Source organism: Vulpes lagopus, chromosome 8, assembly GCF_018345385.1.
Source record: "Vulpes lagopus strain Blue_001 chromosome 8, ASM1834538v1, whole genome shotgun sequence".
Taxonomy (NCBI): domain Eukaryota; kingdom Metazoa; phylum Chordata; class Mammalia; order Carnivora; family Canidae; genus Vulpes; species Vulpes lagopus.
Genome location: NC_054831.1, coordinates 478,166 through 494,115, shown reverse-complemented (window position 1 = coordinate 494,115; position 15,950 = coordinate 478,166). Strand labels below are relative to the sequence as shown.

Below are 15,950 nucleotides of genomic sequence, written 5' to 3'. Positions count from 1 at the left end.
GCCCTTGGAACTTGGCCCTCAAGTGACACACGGGCTCCCGACACCAGCCCCAGCCACAGTCCCGGCCAGCCAGACACGTGAGCGGACGCAGCCCGGGAGGACGCCAGCCCCGGCGGACACCACACGGAGCCCAATGAGCCATCCTGCTACACTCAGCCCAAAGGGCCAATCTGTGACCTAAATACAAGATTGTTCTGTCTCAGGCACCAGGCCTATGGTGCTTTGCAGCAAGATACCGACAGCTCTGGCTCGGCAGTCTCAGATACAAACGGGGCAATCGACACCCGGACGGGCCTGGCTCTCGCTGTGAAGACCCCACCCACCCACCACCTGTATTCAAGAAGTTCAGAGAAAGCTCACGCCAAGGAAGAAGTTTATAGAAACACCCTCCTCTGACCCCGACCACACCTCAGGCCCTCCCATGATGGCCCCTAGCGCAGAGGTGTGGATAAGCCCCCACCTCTGGGTGCAGAACAAATCTGCACGGTTGTGACGTACACACTCGTCCGACACCTAAGACCAGACCTTGTTCAGAACAGGTTTCCAGGCCACAGCCCTTCCCCCTCCTGGCACAGAACACAGACGAGGCTCTGGAGACAGTCCCCGGGGTAGGGGTGGGGGTGGGGGGTCACTGAGTGCTCAGTGGGGGTCCTGAGAAGCGAGAGCCAGTAGTGAGAATGGCGCCCAGCATTCCCCCGGGGAAAGCCAGCGGGCCAGACCAGGAGACAGGGAGGTACCAGGCCTGCGACAGGCACACGTCCTCACGCAAAAATGGACCGGACCCCGCAGGGGAGCGCAGGCCGGCCGCCCAGGGAGGACCCACCTTGCCCAGGAGCTCCGTCCTCCCGTAACCGAACAGCATCAGTGCAAAGCTGTGGTTGATGCCGTAGATGGTGCCGTCGGGCAGGAGGGTGATGAGGCCGCTGATGGTGGAGAACACCCAGACGGATGCCGAGTAACTGCACTCAGGGACTGCCCTGCTGCCTCCCACCGCCTCGCCGCCACACTCAGATTTCAGTTTTAAGCTCAGCGGGAAGGTGGTGCCATCTTTGGCTCTCCCGACAGACCTCTGGATCTTGAGATTCTGGAAGAAACACACACTACTGAGCTGACGGCAGCATCTCACGCGGCCCAAGCCGAGTCTTTGTAGCTTTAGACTTGAGCCCACCCACGCGTCCCGGGGAGCGTGCCCCGACCCCCTCACTCCCCACACGGCTCCTCCTGCCCCAATCTCCCTGCACCCCACCTGCGCCCCAGGGAAAGCAGAGCCCTGGCGAGGAGCTGTGTCCGGGGGGAGCCAGCCTAGGAGCTGCTTCCCACTCCACAAGGGCCTGAGGGCCGCACACACCAGGGCAACCAAGAAAAGTGCAAGGTGTGTGTGCCCACCCTGCAAGGAGGGAGGGCCAGCATGTTTCTCCCCGCCCTCCACCTTGGGCCCCACCTCCACGGAGGGCCCCAGCCCCCAGCCTGCGGGCCAGTGGCTTCCTGCTGTTGCCGACCTCTGGGTGGCCTGGCCATGCCCCATCTGCCTCCTCAGCACCTCCATCACCCAAAAAACCACATCCTTGCCCTATTTCCCTGCCTTAAATACCTGGATTGGATCTGATTCCGAGTAAATTGTGACCAAGGCAGCATCCTAACCAAAGGCGTTGAGATGGCACACCAGCCCAGGGTTGTGTGTCAACCCCCGCCCCCAATCCCACCTGCCCCTTTTAGGGTCTACCCTGGGGGACAGGAGATCAGAAGGGGCCCCTGGGCGGGGGTGGCCCTGAAGGCAGGGGAGCTTGCACTCCACCAGCATAGCACCCCGGATAGGGCCGGGACTCAAAGACACCAGGCTCCCCACACCAGGCCAGACCAGGAGGTCTGAGGAGGGATCCTACGAGGAAGAGGGTGCAGAGTCTGTCTCTGCTTGCTGCTGGGGTGTCCGGAGCCCCCGTTCGGGGCCATCACAAATGTGCTGCTGAGAACACGCTCACATGCACCTCCTGGCACACACCTCTCTTGGAAGAAGAGACCCTAGGGTGGGTCTGAGGTTTGCCTACGTTCAGAGGGAGCAGACGCTGCCGCACAGGCTCCCAGAGCAGTTGTGCCAACGGATGCTCCCACCAGCTTGGGGACAGAGAAAAGGACATAGAGACAATGAGCTCGGGGGCCTCGGGGGCTCCAGGTGAGCTACAATGCTTAAAAGTGGCAGATGAGCAGCTCAGAGGACGGGCTTGGCCTCAGCCCAGCCAGAGAACCAAGGAGCGTCTCTGGACATCCCAAAAGAATCTCGGATGCCGTCTCAGCAGATGATTTGGGCAAAAATCAACCGTCTAGTATGATTCTGCAGGGTCACCGGGGTGTGACATCAGCTGGATTCACCGCAACGTGGGCCACGCGTGTGAAGGCTGCACGCAGTAGGCAATGGGGCACCAAGAGGCTGGGAACCTCCGCCCACCAACCCCAAGCCCCCAGACCCCCAGCGCTGCCAGCCCTCCGCCAGCTGCCTGTCACCCTGCCTGCAGGGGACACCTGCCCTCAGCTGTCCTCCTGCCCCTCAAGACCCCCAGACCTCTCAGTAAAGAGACATCCCGCAGGCAATGCCCGCTCCAGGCTCCAGGGGGAGGAGCAAGCAGACCGGGTGGCCGGGTGGAGAGCTGCACAGGCTCTGACCCGAGGTCAAGGCTTCGGAGCCCAGACAGCAGTGAGTGGACCGGGTCCACTGTGCACGCACGCTCCTGCCGCCAGGATCACCAGCCTAAGAACCCAGCGGGCACCGAATGAGCAGACGTCAGCAGCCACGGGGCCCCAGGCACAGCGGCTCGTGTGGCGGTCAGGGGTCCTCAGGGGCCTACCTGTGGGACGGGCTCACCGGGCGGGGGGAGCTGCACAGAAGGGATCAGGTCTGTGACGCGCTTCCCGAGCACCTCCTCGCTGGACACGAACCCATGCAGGAGAGCAAAGGGGCTGTCGCACGATGTGATGGTTCCCTGGGAGAAAAACCCAGCATTTTTAAGCATCACGATAAAAACCCCTGGCACTTCTGCTGCAAACGTCGTTGAACGCCAAGCCTTCAGGCTGCAAGCAAGGCCGTCAGCAGCGCTCCTCGGGCAGAAGTGCAAGCGGCGGGCACGCTCCTGAGGTCATCACCTCCTGCGGCCGGAGGCACCCAGATTATCGATTTCTCAAAGCCTCCCACGAAGCCCGGCAGCCCCCGCTCCAATGGCTCTACACGTGCTACCCGGCTGACACCCTAAAACAATTCTAGGAGCGGCTCGGTCACATCCCAGCTTTCGATGGGAGGCTGCAACTCTCGCCCAGCTGCACACATGGGGAGGGGGTACAGCGGCGGGGGGGGGGACCTCTGACAGCCCCAAAGGCAAGAGGCGGGCGAAGGCCGCTGGGAGAGGTGACACACGGTCAGCTCCCTGCAGATGGGACACCAGAGGCACTCACGTCGCTTTGGAAAGTGACCCAGGCCGACACCCGCTCCACAGGCTCCAGCACGACCACGCAGCACGGGCCGCGCTCCTGCTTCACCTTCTTCATCCACACGGACACCGGGATCTTCTCCCCGCCACGGCTCACGACGTCCACCTGCGGGAATGCACAGCCTCGCACCCGGCCCTCCGCGGAGCCCAGGCCGCCCGCCTCGCGTGGGACCTCCGTCTCTGAGCGGACGTTCCTCAGAAGAGAGGGCGTTTTCATCAGCTTCCTCGGGGGGTGGGGGGACAGTGTCATTTCTTCAGGAAACAGACACCAACTGGGATGAATCCTGCATTCTCGTCCTCACTATCGCCAGTCCCTCGGACAGTGGCTTTTCGGAAGCAGCAGGCACATCGAACCCCCTTCGGTGCCTGGGCTGAGGGCTCGGCATCTAACACGCAGCTCAACCCGCCAACATCCCAGCTGGCGGTCACACAGGGAGGACCACAGGGAGGACCACTGCCCCGGGAGACCCTGCCAGCCCTGCCAGCCCGCGGGGGGGAACGCCGAACACAGGAGATTCAGGGGTGCCGAGCATAAGACCCAAGCAGACCGGTAGCGCTCCACGCCCGGCCAGCACCCGCCCACGGCCACGCTCCTCCTCCCACGCCCGCATGGAGGGAGGCCCCGGCAGCGCAGCCCCAGAGCCCCGCACTCACCACGGTGCCGAACACGACTGCGGCGCGGCCGTCGGCCTCCACGTGCTCCTCGCTGAGGGCCTTCGCCACGTCGGAGTCCGGCTTCAGGAAGAACCGCGTGAGCCGCTGGCCGATCAGGGCATGGCTGCTGTGCCCCAGGAGCTGGCACGCCTTGTCGTTGGCAACCAGGATCTGGGGCGCAGAGAGGAGAGGACAGAGCATCACCGGCAGCGAGGAGGGCACGGCCCAGAGCCCCCTCCTCCGGCGGCCTGCGGTTGGCGGGTCCTAACCCCCGGGAAGGAGAAACGCCTGCGCCGCGACTGAACCAGCCTGTCCTTCGGCCGCCGAGACGAGCCCCACGACATCAGGACACGGAAGCCTGCGTGGCCCCGCGCACGTAAACGCCCATCCCGCCCATCAGCCCTCGGCCGTGAGTACCCGGCCCTCCCGGTGGAGCCGAGGCCCCGGCAAGCACAGGGGAGCGACCGTATCCCTGTCCCGATCCTCTGCCTTGATGCCAGGAGCCCATGTGTTCTGCGAGATTCGGGCGCACGGCAGGGTCACGACCCCAAGCAAATACCTCTGTGGTCTTGGCGTCCACGGTGAAAACGGCCTTGTTCGGGTTGCACACAGGGGCGGGGAGCAGGGGCGTGGACCACCCCGAGGACAAGCCCCGCAGCAGCGAGCAGCAGGACATGCTGCCCAGGGACCCGGCCGGTTCCGTCTGCTCGGGCCCCACCAGGCAGTGTAGTTTGCTCGTGCAGATGTTCTGGGCAGCCAGGGACGACAGGCAGTAGGCGCTCCATCTGTCCTCTGGGAAGAAAAGCAGCGGCTCTGGGCCCCACGAGGCTGCCGAGAGCTCGCTTCTCACACACGCAGCCCTGCTCTCAACGCTGCACAGGGTCCCAGGCACCCCCGGCGTGCGTCCAGCACCCCCGGCGCCGTCCAGCCACACGGACTCCCGGCCCACAGCAGACGCACGGCCCACGCGCAGCATTCCCGCGTGGACACTCCGATGTCCCTTCCCACCCACCCCGAGGGCTGCTCTCCTGTGTCCTTACAGACCCACAGCCCCTCCAGCTACCACCCTGCACTCGTTCCTGGAAAGTCTCCCATCCAGGAGCTGCCTGCGGTCCCGACCAGGCTCAGCACACACCCCTCCAGAAGGTCTGCTCTCGGCGACACGTCCACTGGGTCCCGAGATGCTCAGCCCCGTGGCCAGTTCTCAGCACTCACCCGGCCCCAGCCCTCAGCAGCGCTGGGAGGGGGACTGCTCCCACCTCCCAGACCACCTGCCCTTGGCCGGCTCCCTGTCCCCCGCACCTGCCTGACCTCTCACCACCGGAAGACCCCAGGCTCGGGCCCATGGCCTCCCCTCCACCCCGCCCACCCCTGGGTGGCTGCGAACACACTCCGCACGGGAACGCGCTGCTCACCCCACACTCACAGCCCTACCCTGCCTCTGCACCCTCCCATCTCAGTAAGTGGCAACTCCATCCTTCCAGCGGCTCAAAACCCAGACAAGAACAACTTTTCCCTCCTTTCCCCTTCTCAGTTCACAGGCCCACCCTGGGCCATTCTCTGAGCCTGGAAACTGCATGGCCATCTGCTCGGCCCTCCTCCTGCCACGCTGCCCCAAGCTCAGCTTGACCCTTCTCGCGGCACAGGACAGGCACTGCGATCCCCGCTCTGCCCCTGCTCCCCACGCAGAGAGCGGGAAGCCCACGCTCCTGAGGGCAGCTGCCTGGCTGCCTCAGAGACCTGCCCCGTGGAAACTCTGGCCCTCGCCAGGAGGACCCAGCATCTTCTTCCCTCTGAACACTCCCACCCTGTGCTCCCAGGTTGGTGTGGGAGCTGGGCTCCAGCCCTCCTCTTCCTCCTCTCCTCCTCCCTCCTCGGCAGCCACTTTCCCCTGCTCCGGGCCTCCTTGTGGTCCTAACACACTTCCCATGTCCTAGGTCCACCCAGCTGCAGGCCTACACCTGCTATCTCCTAAAGCACCCCTCAGACAACGAGCCTCGAGCTCTGGAGACACTGAACGACCTGGAGAAACGAGCAAGTGAGTGGTCAGGAGGTGCCTCAACATCTCAGGCAGCTCCAGGAAGCAGGCGGCCCTCAAACCTGCGTGACTCGTCTGCATCCGGGAGGAAAGCACGAGCCTGCAATGCAGTCTGTAAAAAATTACTGAACTAAATCACCAAAACTGTATCTCACTTGCACGGCAGCCGCACCCAGGACTGTGCCCCACAAGCTCTGCAGCAAGGAGAGGCTCAGGCCTAAGAATCACAGCAGCACAAATGCAGCCCGACAGGGTCCCACCAGCATCTTTACCAGCACACATGGGCCACCTCCTCCCCGACAACAGAAAACCTGACCAGAGCCTCCAGCGGCTCGTCACTTCCACTTTCGACACTGATGCCCATGGTGCCCGGGGGGGGGGGGGGGTGTTACCAGAGAGGGCCGTCCTGCTCTGGCAGAGCTTCGAAAGCCCATTCCTTCTGCTCAGGTGTCTGTGGGCCGAGGACAGGGACTCGCTGGGCTCACAGGTGGTCTGTGCAGCCAGGCTCTCAGGGGGGCCTCCGTCCTCCATCGGGAGCCACCAGGCCAGGGGATCAACCGTCAACTGGAAGACAAAGTGAACCCGATCAGCATTGGCAACAGGACAGTGGTTTCACCAACAAGCCCCTCTCCAGGTTGGGTGCAGCTCAGCCCTGAAAGGCTCCCACACACCCAACCGCCATGCGGGCCAGGACCTACGGTGCACGGCCAGTGGACCTCAGTCCTGCTAAAAGGAGCTCTCCCAGAGAAATGCAGAGGAAGAGATGGGAAAGAGAAGGAAACAGGGAAAGAACAGAACAGGGTATGAAGGGGCCGTGACGGAAGGCCAAGGCTGCAGCTCCGCACAAACCGAAGTAACTCCCCGGCCAAGAACCTTCCCACTGCCCCGAGCACGTGCCAGCCGGTGAGGCTCTGCGCGGCCCCAGCCTGCACCAAATCCGGTGGTTGGTTCTGACCAGCTGCATCCAGAAACAGCGAGGCAAAGCCAAGGTAGAGAGTCTGGAGGTGGGCCTGGCACCAGAGATTGGGGTTTTTAATTTTTTATTTTCTTTCTTTCTTTTTTTTTTTTAAGATTTTATTTATTTATTCACGAGAGACACAAAGACCCAGGCAGAGGGAGAAGCAGGCTCCATGCAAGGAGCCAGATGCAGGACTCGATCCTGGGACTCTGGGGTCACACCCTGGGCCAAAAGCAAATGCTCAACCACAGAGCCACCCGGGTGCCCTAACTTTTTATTTTCTAAGTACTAGTAGATTTGCAAGCAGTTAAGGAAAAAAATACAGAAAAATCTCAGGTGTCCTTCAGTTTCCTCCAGCAGTGACATCTTGCATAATCACCATCTAGAGGCCCAGCCACGGGCCTTGATGAGGTCAGGAGTCCGAGGTGCCAGGGCAAGGCACCCACCCCGCACCTGGGAGCCCTCCCCACCATCACCTTCCTAGTACTTGGAACCCAGTTTTGAGACCCACATGGGCCTCTTCCCCCATCAGGGCTCCATCACGGGCACACACAGGCCCAGCTGGGGAGCTGCCTTTGCAGGGAAGACCAAGCTTCGCTTAGCAGGACGGACCTGCTACGGAAAGAAGGGGGGTGCTGGCCCTCCCCAACCACCACACTGAAACAAGGAGCACCGAGGAGGCCCAGACCACCAGTTAGTTCTCTCCTGGCTTTAGGTCATCGTGAAGATTCACCACCAGGACAGGAAGGCAGGGGGCTTTGACCATTAACAGTCTGGGAGCAAATTCATAATTGTGCATACGGTGACGACAGCATGGGGCCTCGAGGAGGCTCACGCCCCAGGCCCCTCAGCTGGGAGGGCCCGGCGGATGCTCCCCTCAGCCGCCAGCTCCCGAGCATGGGGGCGCCAGGCTCCCCAAGGCGGACAGTAACTGAAGGCCCTGCTATCACTAGCACGGAAGGATGCTTAAAACACGCCAAAGAGGGATCCCTGGGTGGCGCAGCGGTTTGGCGCCTGCCTTTGGCCCAGGGCGCGATCCTGGAGACCCCGGATCGAATCCCACATCGGGCTCCCGGTCCATGGAGCCTGCTTCTCCCTCTGCCTATGTCTCTGCCTCTCTCTCTCTCTCTCTCTTTGACTATCATAAATAAATAAAAATTAAAAAAAAAAAAAAACACGCCAAAGAGCTACTCAAATGGAGATCAGTACAGCAGGGAAACAAAAAGACAACAGGACATCATCCACTTGAGAAACGGACCAAGGTCTGTCGAGGAGCCCGGCACACCGTGAAGATCAATGGGAACCGAGCAGTGTTCCCCAGCACGCGAGGGCCAGGCAGCCGTGGCCTTCCAGCTCCAGCTCCCGTTTCTGCAAAATGTGAATAAGGACAACGCACACCTCACAGCGCTCGGGCGAGGACCCACGGGCTAAGCTGGGCCTGCAAACGATAAATGCCAAACAGCTGTGAGCTGCCAATTTTAAAAAGGATGAGCGTCATCACACCGGGGTAAAGTTGCATCCCTGTGACTCACCGTGCACGAAAATTAGTTCCAAGTGGATCTAAAAACAAAAGATGAAAGTTCTGGAAAAAATAAAATAAAATGAAGACTACGATCGTCTGGATAACTTTGGAGTGGCCCCCGCCCCGTGAGCAGCTAGGGCTCACGGAGAATATAGGTCCGCGGCATCTCGGAGCTGCTGAGAGTGAGACACACACTTGGGAAGATAAAGGTGCACACGAGCTGGAGCTGGAAGCGTGAGAGTCACCCTCAGGGGCGGGGGCTCCCCTCAGAGAAGTGGGGCGAGGAGGGGAAGTGTGGCCTCCGGGCAGGAGCAGGGCCCTTGCTATAAAGCAATCTTCCCAAAAGCAAAGCAACCTCAATACAGGTTTCCAAGAGCAAGACCGACCACATACGCTCCCCTCCAGGGGTGCAGACAAGGAAACAAGCTACCTTCAGGGAGTCTACAGAAAAATAAAACAGGTTCAGACAAAAAAAAAAAAAAAAACAGGTTCAGACACGTGAGAACATCAGATATTAGAAATACCTGTGCACGGGTTTAAGATGTGAAAGATGGGAGTCACAAAAGTGAGCAGGACAAGGGTTTCCCAAAAACAACTTCATATTGAAAGAACCCAACCAGCTTCTTAAAATTAACTTTTTTTAATTTCAGCATTAAAAGAAAAATGCATTTGCAATTTAAACTTTCCCACAGGGATCCCTGGGTGGCGCAGCGGTTTAGCGCCTGTCTTTGGCCCAGGGTGCGATCCTGGAGACCCCGGATCGAATCCCACATCGGGCTCCCGGTCCATGGAGCCTGCTTCTCCCTCTGCCTGTGTCTCTGCCTCTCTCTCTCTGTGTGACTATCATAAATAAATAAAAAATTATTTAAATAAATAAATAAATAAATAAATAAATAAATAAATAAATAAACTTTCCCACAAAGATCTCTAGGCCCAGATGGCTTCACTGATGAATTCTATCAAAATGTTTAAGAAAGAAATAACATCAATACTAGACAAACTCCAGAAATTAAAAATAGGCGGAGCACATCCAGCCCAGGGTTTGAGGCCAGCATCACCCCGACACCAAAACTGGACAAAAACATGGCTAGAAAAAGAGACCGCAGACCGATAACTTTCGTGAACAGAGATGCAGAAATCCTCCACAAAATGTCAGCAAATCCCCCAGGGCAATGTGGCAAAAGAATTCACTACAACCAGGTGGCGTTTATCGCAGCAATAAAAGGTTTAACCTTTGGAAATCAGTCAACACAATTCACCAGATCAACAGGCTAAAGAAGAAGAAGAAAAAAAAGGAAAAATCCCACAATCATAGCACGTGAATTGATGTGAAAAAAGCATTTGACAAAATCCAACACCCCCTTCCTTCGTGGGAAAAACACTCAACAGGAGAGAACGTCTTCCAGTGCCCCCGGTGCCCCGGAGCGTCCAGGAAGCGCCAGTGAGGGACACGCACCTTCCAGGGTCAGGAGCGGGCGGGGAAGCCCATCTGGCCTCTTCTCCGGGCACCGGGCACCGGGCACCATCCTGGGGGCAGAGCCCGCACACAGAGACAAGAGGAAGTAAAAGGCACGTGCGCTGGAAACCGCGGCACAAGGTGACGGGGTCAGATCATGCACAGGTGACGGGGTCAGACACGGAGCCAGGGCTAGGGCTTTCCTAAGCAGACCGACAACCACACGTTTTTTTCTCTGGGGCGTGAAGGGTAAAGGTTTTAAACAGACGCCGCGGAGGAAGGCTGAGGACCACAAGGAAGCGCCTGGGAAAATGTTCTGCGCCGCCAGCCCGGGAAACGCGGTCACACCGACGGGAGCTGCCTACACCCGCACGCGGGGCCCCGGTTGCCAAGGGGGAAGCACAGGCTGCGGGCCAGAAGCGGGAACCGTGGGGAGAGACACACCGCGCTGGGCGGCCGCCCGCCCGTCCCCCGGGGACAGGGTGATCGCACCGGTTCCCACCCAGGAGAGGAAAGCGCACGACCACGTGGGCTTCCATGGAAACGTGGACGACCTTATTCAGAACAGCCCCCAACCGGAAACAAGCCAAATGTCCCCCCACAGGCGAAGAGATAAGCCAGTCAAAGCACAGCCACGCAGAGAGCCCTACTCGGCAACAGGAAGGCATGCCAGGGAGGCAGTGACGGCTCGCGTGGGTCCCAGGGCCGAGCGGCTGCCAGAGCACACGTCCTGCGGGATGCCGACCACGACCAAGGGCCCCATTAGGGGCAGACCCTAGGGGCAGATCGCGGCCCCTGACCACCCCCCAACCCCACCCCCGTGTCCCCAGGGCGGGGACTGACTCAGCACAAAGAAGCCTGAGACTGGAGGCCGGGATGGCTGTCCACTCACCTGCGCCGCGGGTGTCCGCGGGTGTCCGCGGGTGTGCGCTCAGCACCTGCCGCTCCCTGAACTGGGCACTTAACATCCGCACGTTTCATTGTCTACATCATCTCAATAAAGTTGAATTAGGGAAGAGATACAGAGAGAACCGAACACCCACGTGGGGAGAGGAGAGGAGCGAGAGCGAGCAACCCTCCATATGCAGGGAATCCACAGATGTGAGAGCCCGAACGGAAGCCGTGGTGAGCTGCGTGTGCATGTGCGTGTGTACATGTGTGTGTGCGTGTGCGCGCGCGTCTGGGCGGGAATAACCAAAGCAACCAAGGGAACAGACGCGGCCCGCCCGGGCCTGCACAGCTACCAGCACCGATCCCGGGCTGCGGGGACAGTGCCTCCCTGGGACACCCCGCTGGCGCCGAGCGGGGGATGCTCAGCCAGCGCCACGGGCAGCCAAGAAACCGCTGAAGCAGAGCGAGCACAGCGAGCACACGCCCCACGCACGAAGCAACATCTGGGACATCAGGGACTTCACCTGTGAAGCCCAAAACAGTAAACTTCCAGAAGAAAATTAGACTTTCTCTAAGACTTCGGGCAAGGAAGGTTTTCTTCAGTGAGACACAAAAACCTCTAGCTGTAACATAGGGTGATAAATTTAACATCAAAGATTGTTTGTCGGATCCCTGGGTGGCGCAGCGGTTTGGCGCCTGCCTTTGGCCCAGGGCGCGATCCTGGAGACCCGGGATTGAATCCCATGTGGGGCTCCCAGTGCATGGAGCCTGCTTCTCCCTCTGCCTGTGTCTCTGCCTCTCTCTCTCTCTCTCTCTGTGTGACTATCATAAATAAATAAAAATTTTTAAAAAAAAGCTTGTTTGTTAAAAATATCACAAACAAAACAATATTAAACCCCAAACTGGGAGAAGGTATCTGCCACATATACAACCAGGAAATTAATACTCAGGATACTTTAAAAGGTCAATAACTTAAAATTAAAAAAATAATAATATAGATACACACAGTTCCATGGAAAAATGGAAATAAAAATTTCACAGATGAGGAAGAGGCTTTGCTTTATCAGCATAATCATGACAATGTCACACCTACTAAATCAGCAAAACCTAATGATTCTAACAATATAAAATATCAACACAAATGTAGATCAATAGGAACTCTAACGGGGACACCGGGGTGGCTCAGCGGTTCAGCACCTGCCTTCGGCCCAGGGCGTGACCCCGGGGTCCTGGGATCAAGTCCCACGTCGGGCTCCCTGCATGGAGCCTGCTTCTCCCTCTGCCTGTGTCTCCGCCTCTCTCTGTCTCTCATGAATAAATAAATAAAATCTTAAGAAAAAAAAAAAGGAACTCTAACAAATTAATATAATGTCTGCAGAAAATAATTCTGGTCATATACTAACCTACTAGGACAGTATATTCTACTCTTAGGTTTATAGTCTAGAAGATCCTTGCACATATACAGCAATGTTCAGGGCAGCCTGGCTCACAATGGCAAAAGAAAAAAGGAAGAAAAGAAAAAAGAACACTCATCAACAAGTAAACAGTTTCAAAATTCTGGTATATTCATGTAACGAGTTATAACAATGAAAACAAACGTTCTACACATGAGGACAAATCTTAGCGATATAAGTGAAAAAAATCAAGTCACAAAAATTCCCTTTTTACACTGCCCCACGTAAATACATTGTTGAGGGGACACACAAACCTTGGGCAGGTTCCCACTGAGGGCCCAGAGGCAAGCTGGGATGCAGGACGGCAGGACGGCCTGGGGTCTTTCCGTTCCTAATGTGGGCAGTGGGCTTAACTGTGTTCACTTCACTGTTACGATTCATGACTGACGTCGCGTCTATCCTTTTGAGTGAATCGATCAGCATGTACTAAAAGGTTAGGAGGTGTTCTCTACACACATGTATCTATCCAGGGTGGGATGGCTGGAAGAGCAACAGCTGATTATGACCCAAAAGGGGAGGAAGCAAAAGAGAAACTGAATAACTACTAGAATGTGTTGCTTTCTTTCTCTCAGCATCGAAATAGACAAATTATTTTTATTATTTTTATTTTTTTAAAGATTTTATTTGTTTACTTATTCATAGAGACACAGAGAGAGAGAGAGAGGCAGAGACACAGGCAGAGGGAGAAGCAGGCTCCACGCAGGGAGCCCGACATGGGACTCGATCCCGGGACCCCAGGATCACACCCTGGGCTGCAGGCAGCACCAAACCACTGCACCACCAGGGCTGCCCAACAAATTATTTTTAAAATAAGTAACAACACGATCATAGTTTCATTTCTACTTCTACAACCAACCTATCAACAAAGCACAGAGACTTGACTATAGCCTCAAACTACTCTGTGGACATTACAGAGCTTTAATTTGTAAAAAAAAACAAAAACAAAAACATGACTCTTCAGACTACATTGTAAGTTTACTAATAAGTACATTGTAAATACTATAAAAGTTTACTTTGTAAAAGTAACAAGAAAAGGGAGAGGAGTTAAGGCCAAGTTGGTCTTTCCTGGGAAGCTGGGGCAAGCCCGTGTCTAAAGCTGACAAATCAAGGAGTGGACGTAAGAAAGCTGAATCCTTTTCCCCTTTGTGTCTTCTGTGCCCTGAGCCGGGTCCACACCGCACCCCACATCCCCACCACGGGGGACCAGGGCCTGTGCAGAGCCACCCGGGGCCTCCAGCTCCACAGGCACAGGCCGGCTTCACGCGGCCTTACATCGCTCTGCTTTGCGCAGGTTTAATTCCTTTGTGAGCCAAAAACACAGGCCAGTCCAGCCCTAAGTTTTTATAATAGTTTTTCTGGGTTTGGGGTTTTTTTTTTGTACCAGCTCTGGGGGCCTCCAACGCCTGCCCAGGGATGCAGCCGGGACTTTTTCCCAAATACTGACTTTATAGGGCTCTGTGGCTGGGAGCAACACGACCACACATGCGGTGTCCAAGGAGCGCTCCAGGGTGGGGGTGAGGGTGGGGGCTACACCCAAACAGGCAGGAAACAGGGGTGGAAAGATGGAGAGGGGAACCAAACAGGGGTGGAAAGATGGAGAGGGGAACCCGTAGACCAAACGTGGCACAGCACCGACCTAGATTTACTGAGTGATGCAAGGGAATGAAGGGTGTCAAGACCGCATCCGAGTGTCGCGCTCAGGCCGCAGCCTTCCTCTGGGAAAAGAAGAGACGATTGAGCATAAAGCCAGGTTTGAGGCAGCCCGGCGGAGATGACAGCATAGCAGTGGGTGCACACACAGATCTGTGCAGGGGGGTGTGGGGGGAGGGGAGAGCCGGGGGTAGAGAGGGGGGGTGGAGGGGAGGGTGGAGGAGGGTGGAGAAGGGGGGGAGGGAGAAGAGATCTGGGGGTGGTGGAGGGGGGAGCTGGGGGGGATGGATGGGGGTGGGGAGGAGAGCTGGGGGTGGTGGAGAGCAGGGGTGGGGAGAGCTGGGGGTGGTGGAGAGGGGGGGAGAGCTGGGGGTGGTGGAGAGGGGGGAGAGCTGGGGGGGATGGATGGGGGGTGGAGAGCTGGGGGTGGTGGTGGGGAGAGGTGGGGGTGGTGGAGTGGGGGGAGCTGGGGGTGGTGGAGAGCAGGGGTGGGGAGAGCTGGGGGGATGGATGGGGTGGGGGGAGAGAGCTGGGGGTGGTGGAGAGTGGGGAGCTGGGGGTGGTGGAGAGCTGGGGGGATGGATGGGGTGGGGGGAGAGAGCTGGGGGTGGTGGAGAGCGGGGAGAGGGAGAGCTGGGGGTGGTGGAGTGGGGAGAGCTGGGGGTGGTAGAGAGCAGGGGTGGGGAGAGCTGGGGGGATGGATGGAGTGGAGGGGGGGAGAGCTGGGGGGGATGGATGGTGGTGGAGAGCTGGGGGTGGAGTGGGGGAGCTGGGGGTGGTGGAGAGCGGGGGGGGGGGGAGGGGGGAGGGGGAGCCGGAGGCGGAGGAGCCGGGGGGCGGGGGGGGGGGGGGTAGCCTGCCACGCCCTCCCCGCTCCGGGACGGGACGCGCCTTCCCCAGGAGACGGGCAGGGACGCCTGGAGGACGCAGGCTGCCAGCTCCGGGCGGACTGTGCGCGGGCGCGGCCGCGGCCGGGCCCCGGGCGCCCCCCACACCCTCGCTCCCCCGCCCCCCACACTCGCGGGCCTCTCCCGGACCCCCCACACACAGACACACACCCCGGCCTCCCCCACACACGCGGGTCGCCCCGGGCCGGGGCCAGGGCACCGCAAACGGCCGCAAGGTGGCGGCGGGCCCCCCCGGGCGGACGCGGGGGGAGCGGGGCTCCTGGGCTCGTCCGCCGGCCGCCCCGTCCATCTCACCTGCCGCCCGCCTGGGCCAAGCCGCCAAATTCGCTTCCCCGCGCGGGGAGGGGCTGCTCGGCCGCACCGGCCAATCGCAGAACGACTCGTGTCGATGGACAGGCGCCGCGAGCCAACCAGTAGCGCCTGTGGGCGGGACTCCGCGAGCCGGCGCCCAGAAGCCCGCGCTAACGGTTGCTAGGGACGCACCGGTCTCCCCTTACGGCGCCCCGGAGGAGCCAAAAGAGACGGCGCCCCCGCCCACCGGGTCTGACCAACTCGGTAGCTCTGGTCTCCGAATCCGGAAGGGTGAGCGGCGCGCGGCTCCCCGTCTGCAGCCCGGGAGGCGGGGGGCGCGGGGAGGCTCCCTCAGCGGCGGGGCCGGCGGAGGCTGCGGCCCGCAACGATGGGCCGACGTCCCGGACCCGGACCCCGACGGGCGCCCCCCCACCGGCGGGCAGCCCCGGCTCCGACCCCGGCTCCAGCTCCAGCGCGGGCGCCCTGCGCGGAGCGTTAACCGGAGGCAGCCGCCGCTCACGGGCTGAGTCCGCGCGGCGACGTCGGGACGAAGTCAGCCGCGGTGCAGACGCAGCGGCGGAGCCCGAGGGGCCGGCACGCACTCGGCGGGCCCGCACGGTGCAGCCCCACGCGGAGACCCCGCACGAGCCCG

General features: G+C 59.4%; 1 protein-coding gene across 6 annotated transcripts in view; it reads right to left on the bottom strand.

Annotated features, from left to right (window-relative positions):
• The window catches only part of PASK (PAS domain containing serine/threonine kinase), a 34,918-nt gene that overhangs the window by 18,578 nt on the left and 390 nt on the right, over positions 1–15,950 (bottom strand). For 4 of the 6 annotated variants that reach the window (XM_041765489.1, XM_041765490.1, XM_041765491.1 and 1 more), the window contains exons 2-7: positions 6,561–6,732; positions 4,690–4,922; positions 4,131–4,301; positions 3,442–3,582; positions 2,841–2,975; positions 824–1,084 (exon numbers count right to left, since the gene is read on the bottom strand). In XM_041765489.1, the coding sequence (XP_041621423.1) occupies positions 824–1,084; positions 2,841–2,975; positions 3,442–3,582; positions 4,131–4,301; positions 4,690–4,922; positions 6,561–6,732 (1,113 nt within the window). Of the gene's footprint in view, positions 1–823; positions 1,085–2,840; positions 2,976–3,441; positions 3,583–4,130; positions 4,302–4,689; positions 4,923–6,560; positions 6,733–8,384; positions 8,478–14,085; positions 14,165–15,157; positions 15,909–15,950 lie in introns of those variants that run through there. The other 2 variants (XM_041765492.1, XM_041765493.1) reach the window with 2 other exon arrangements.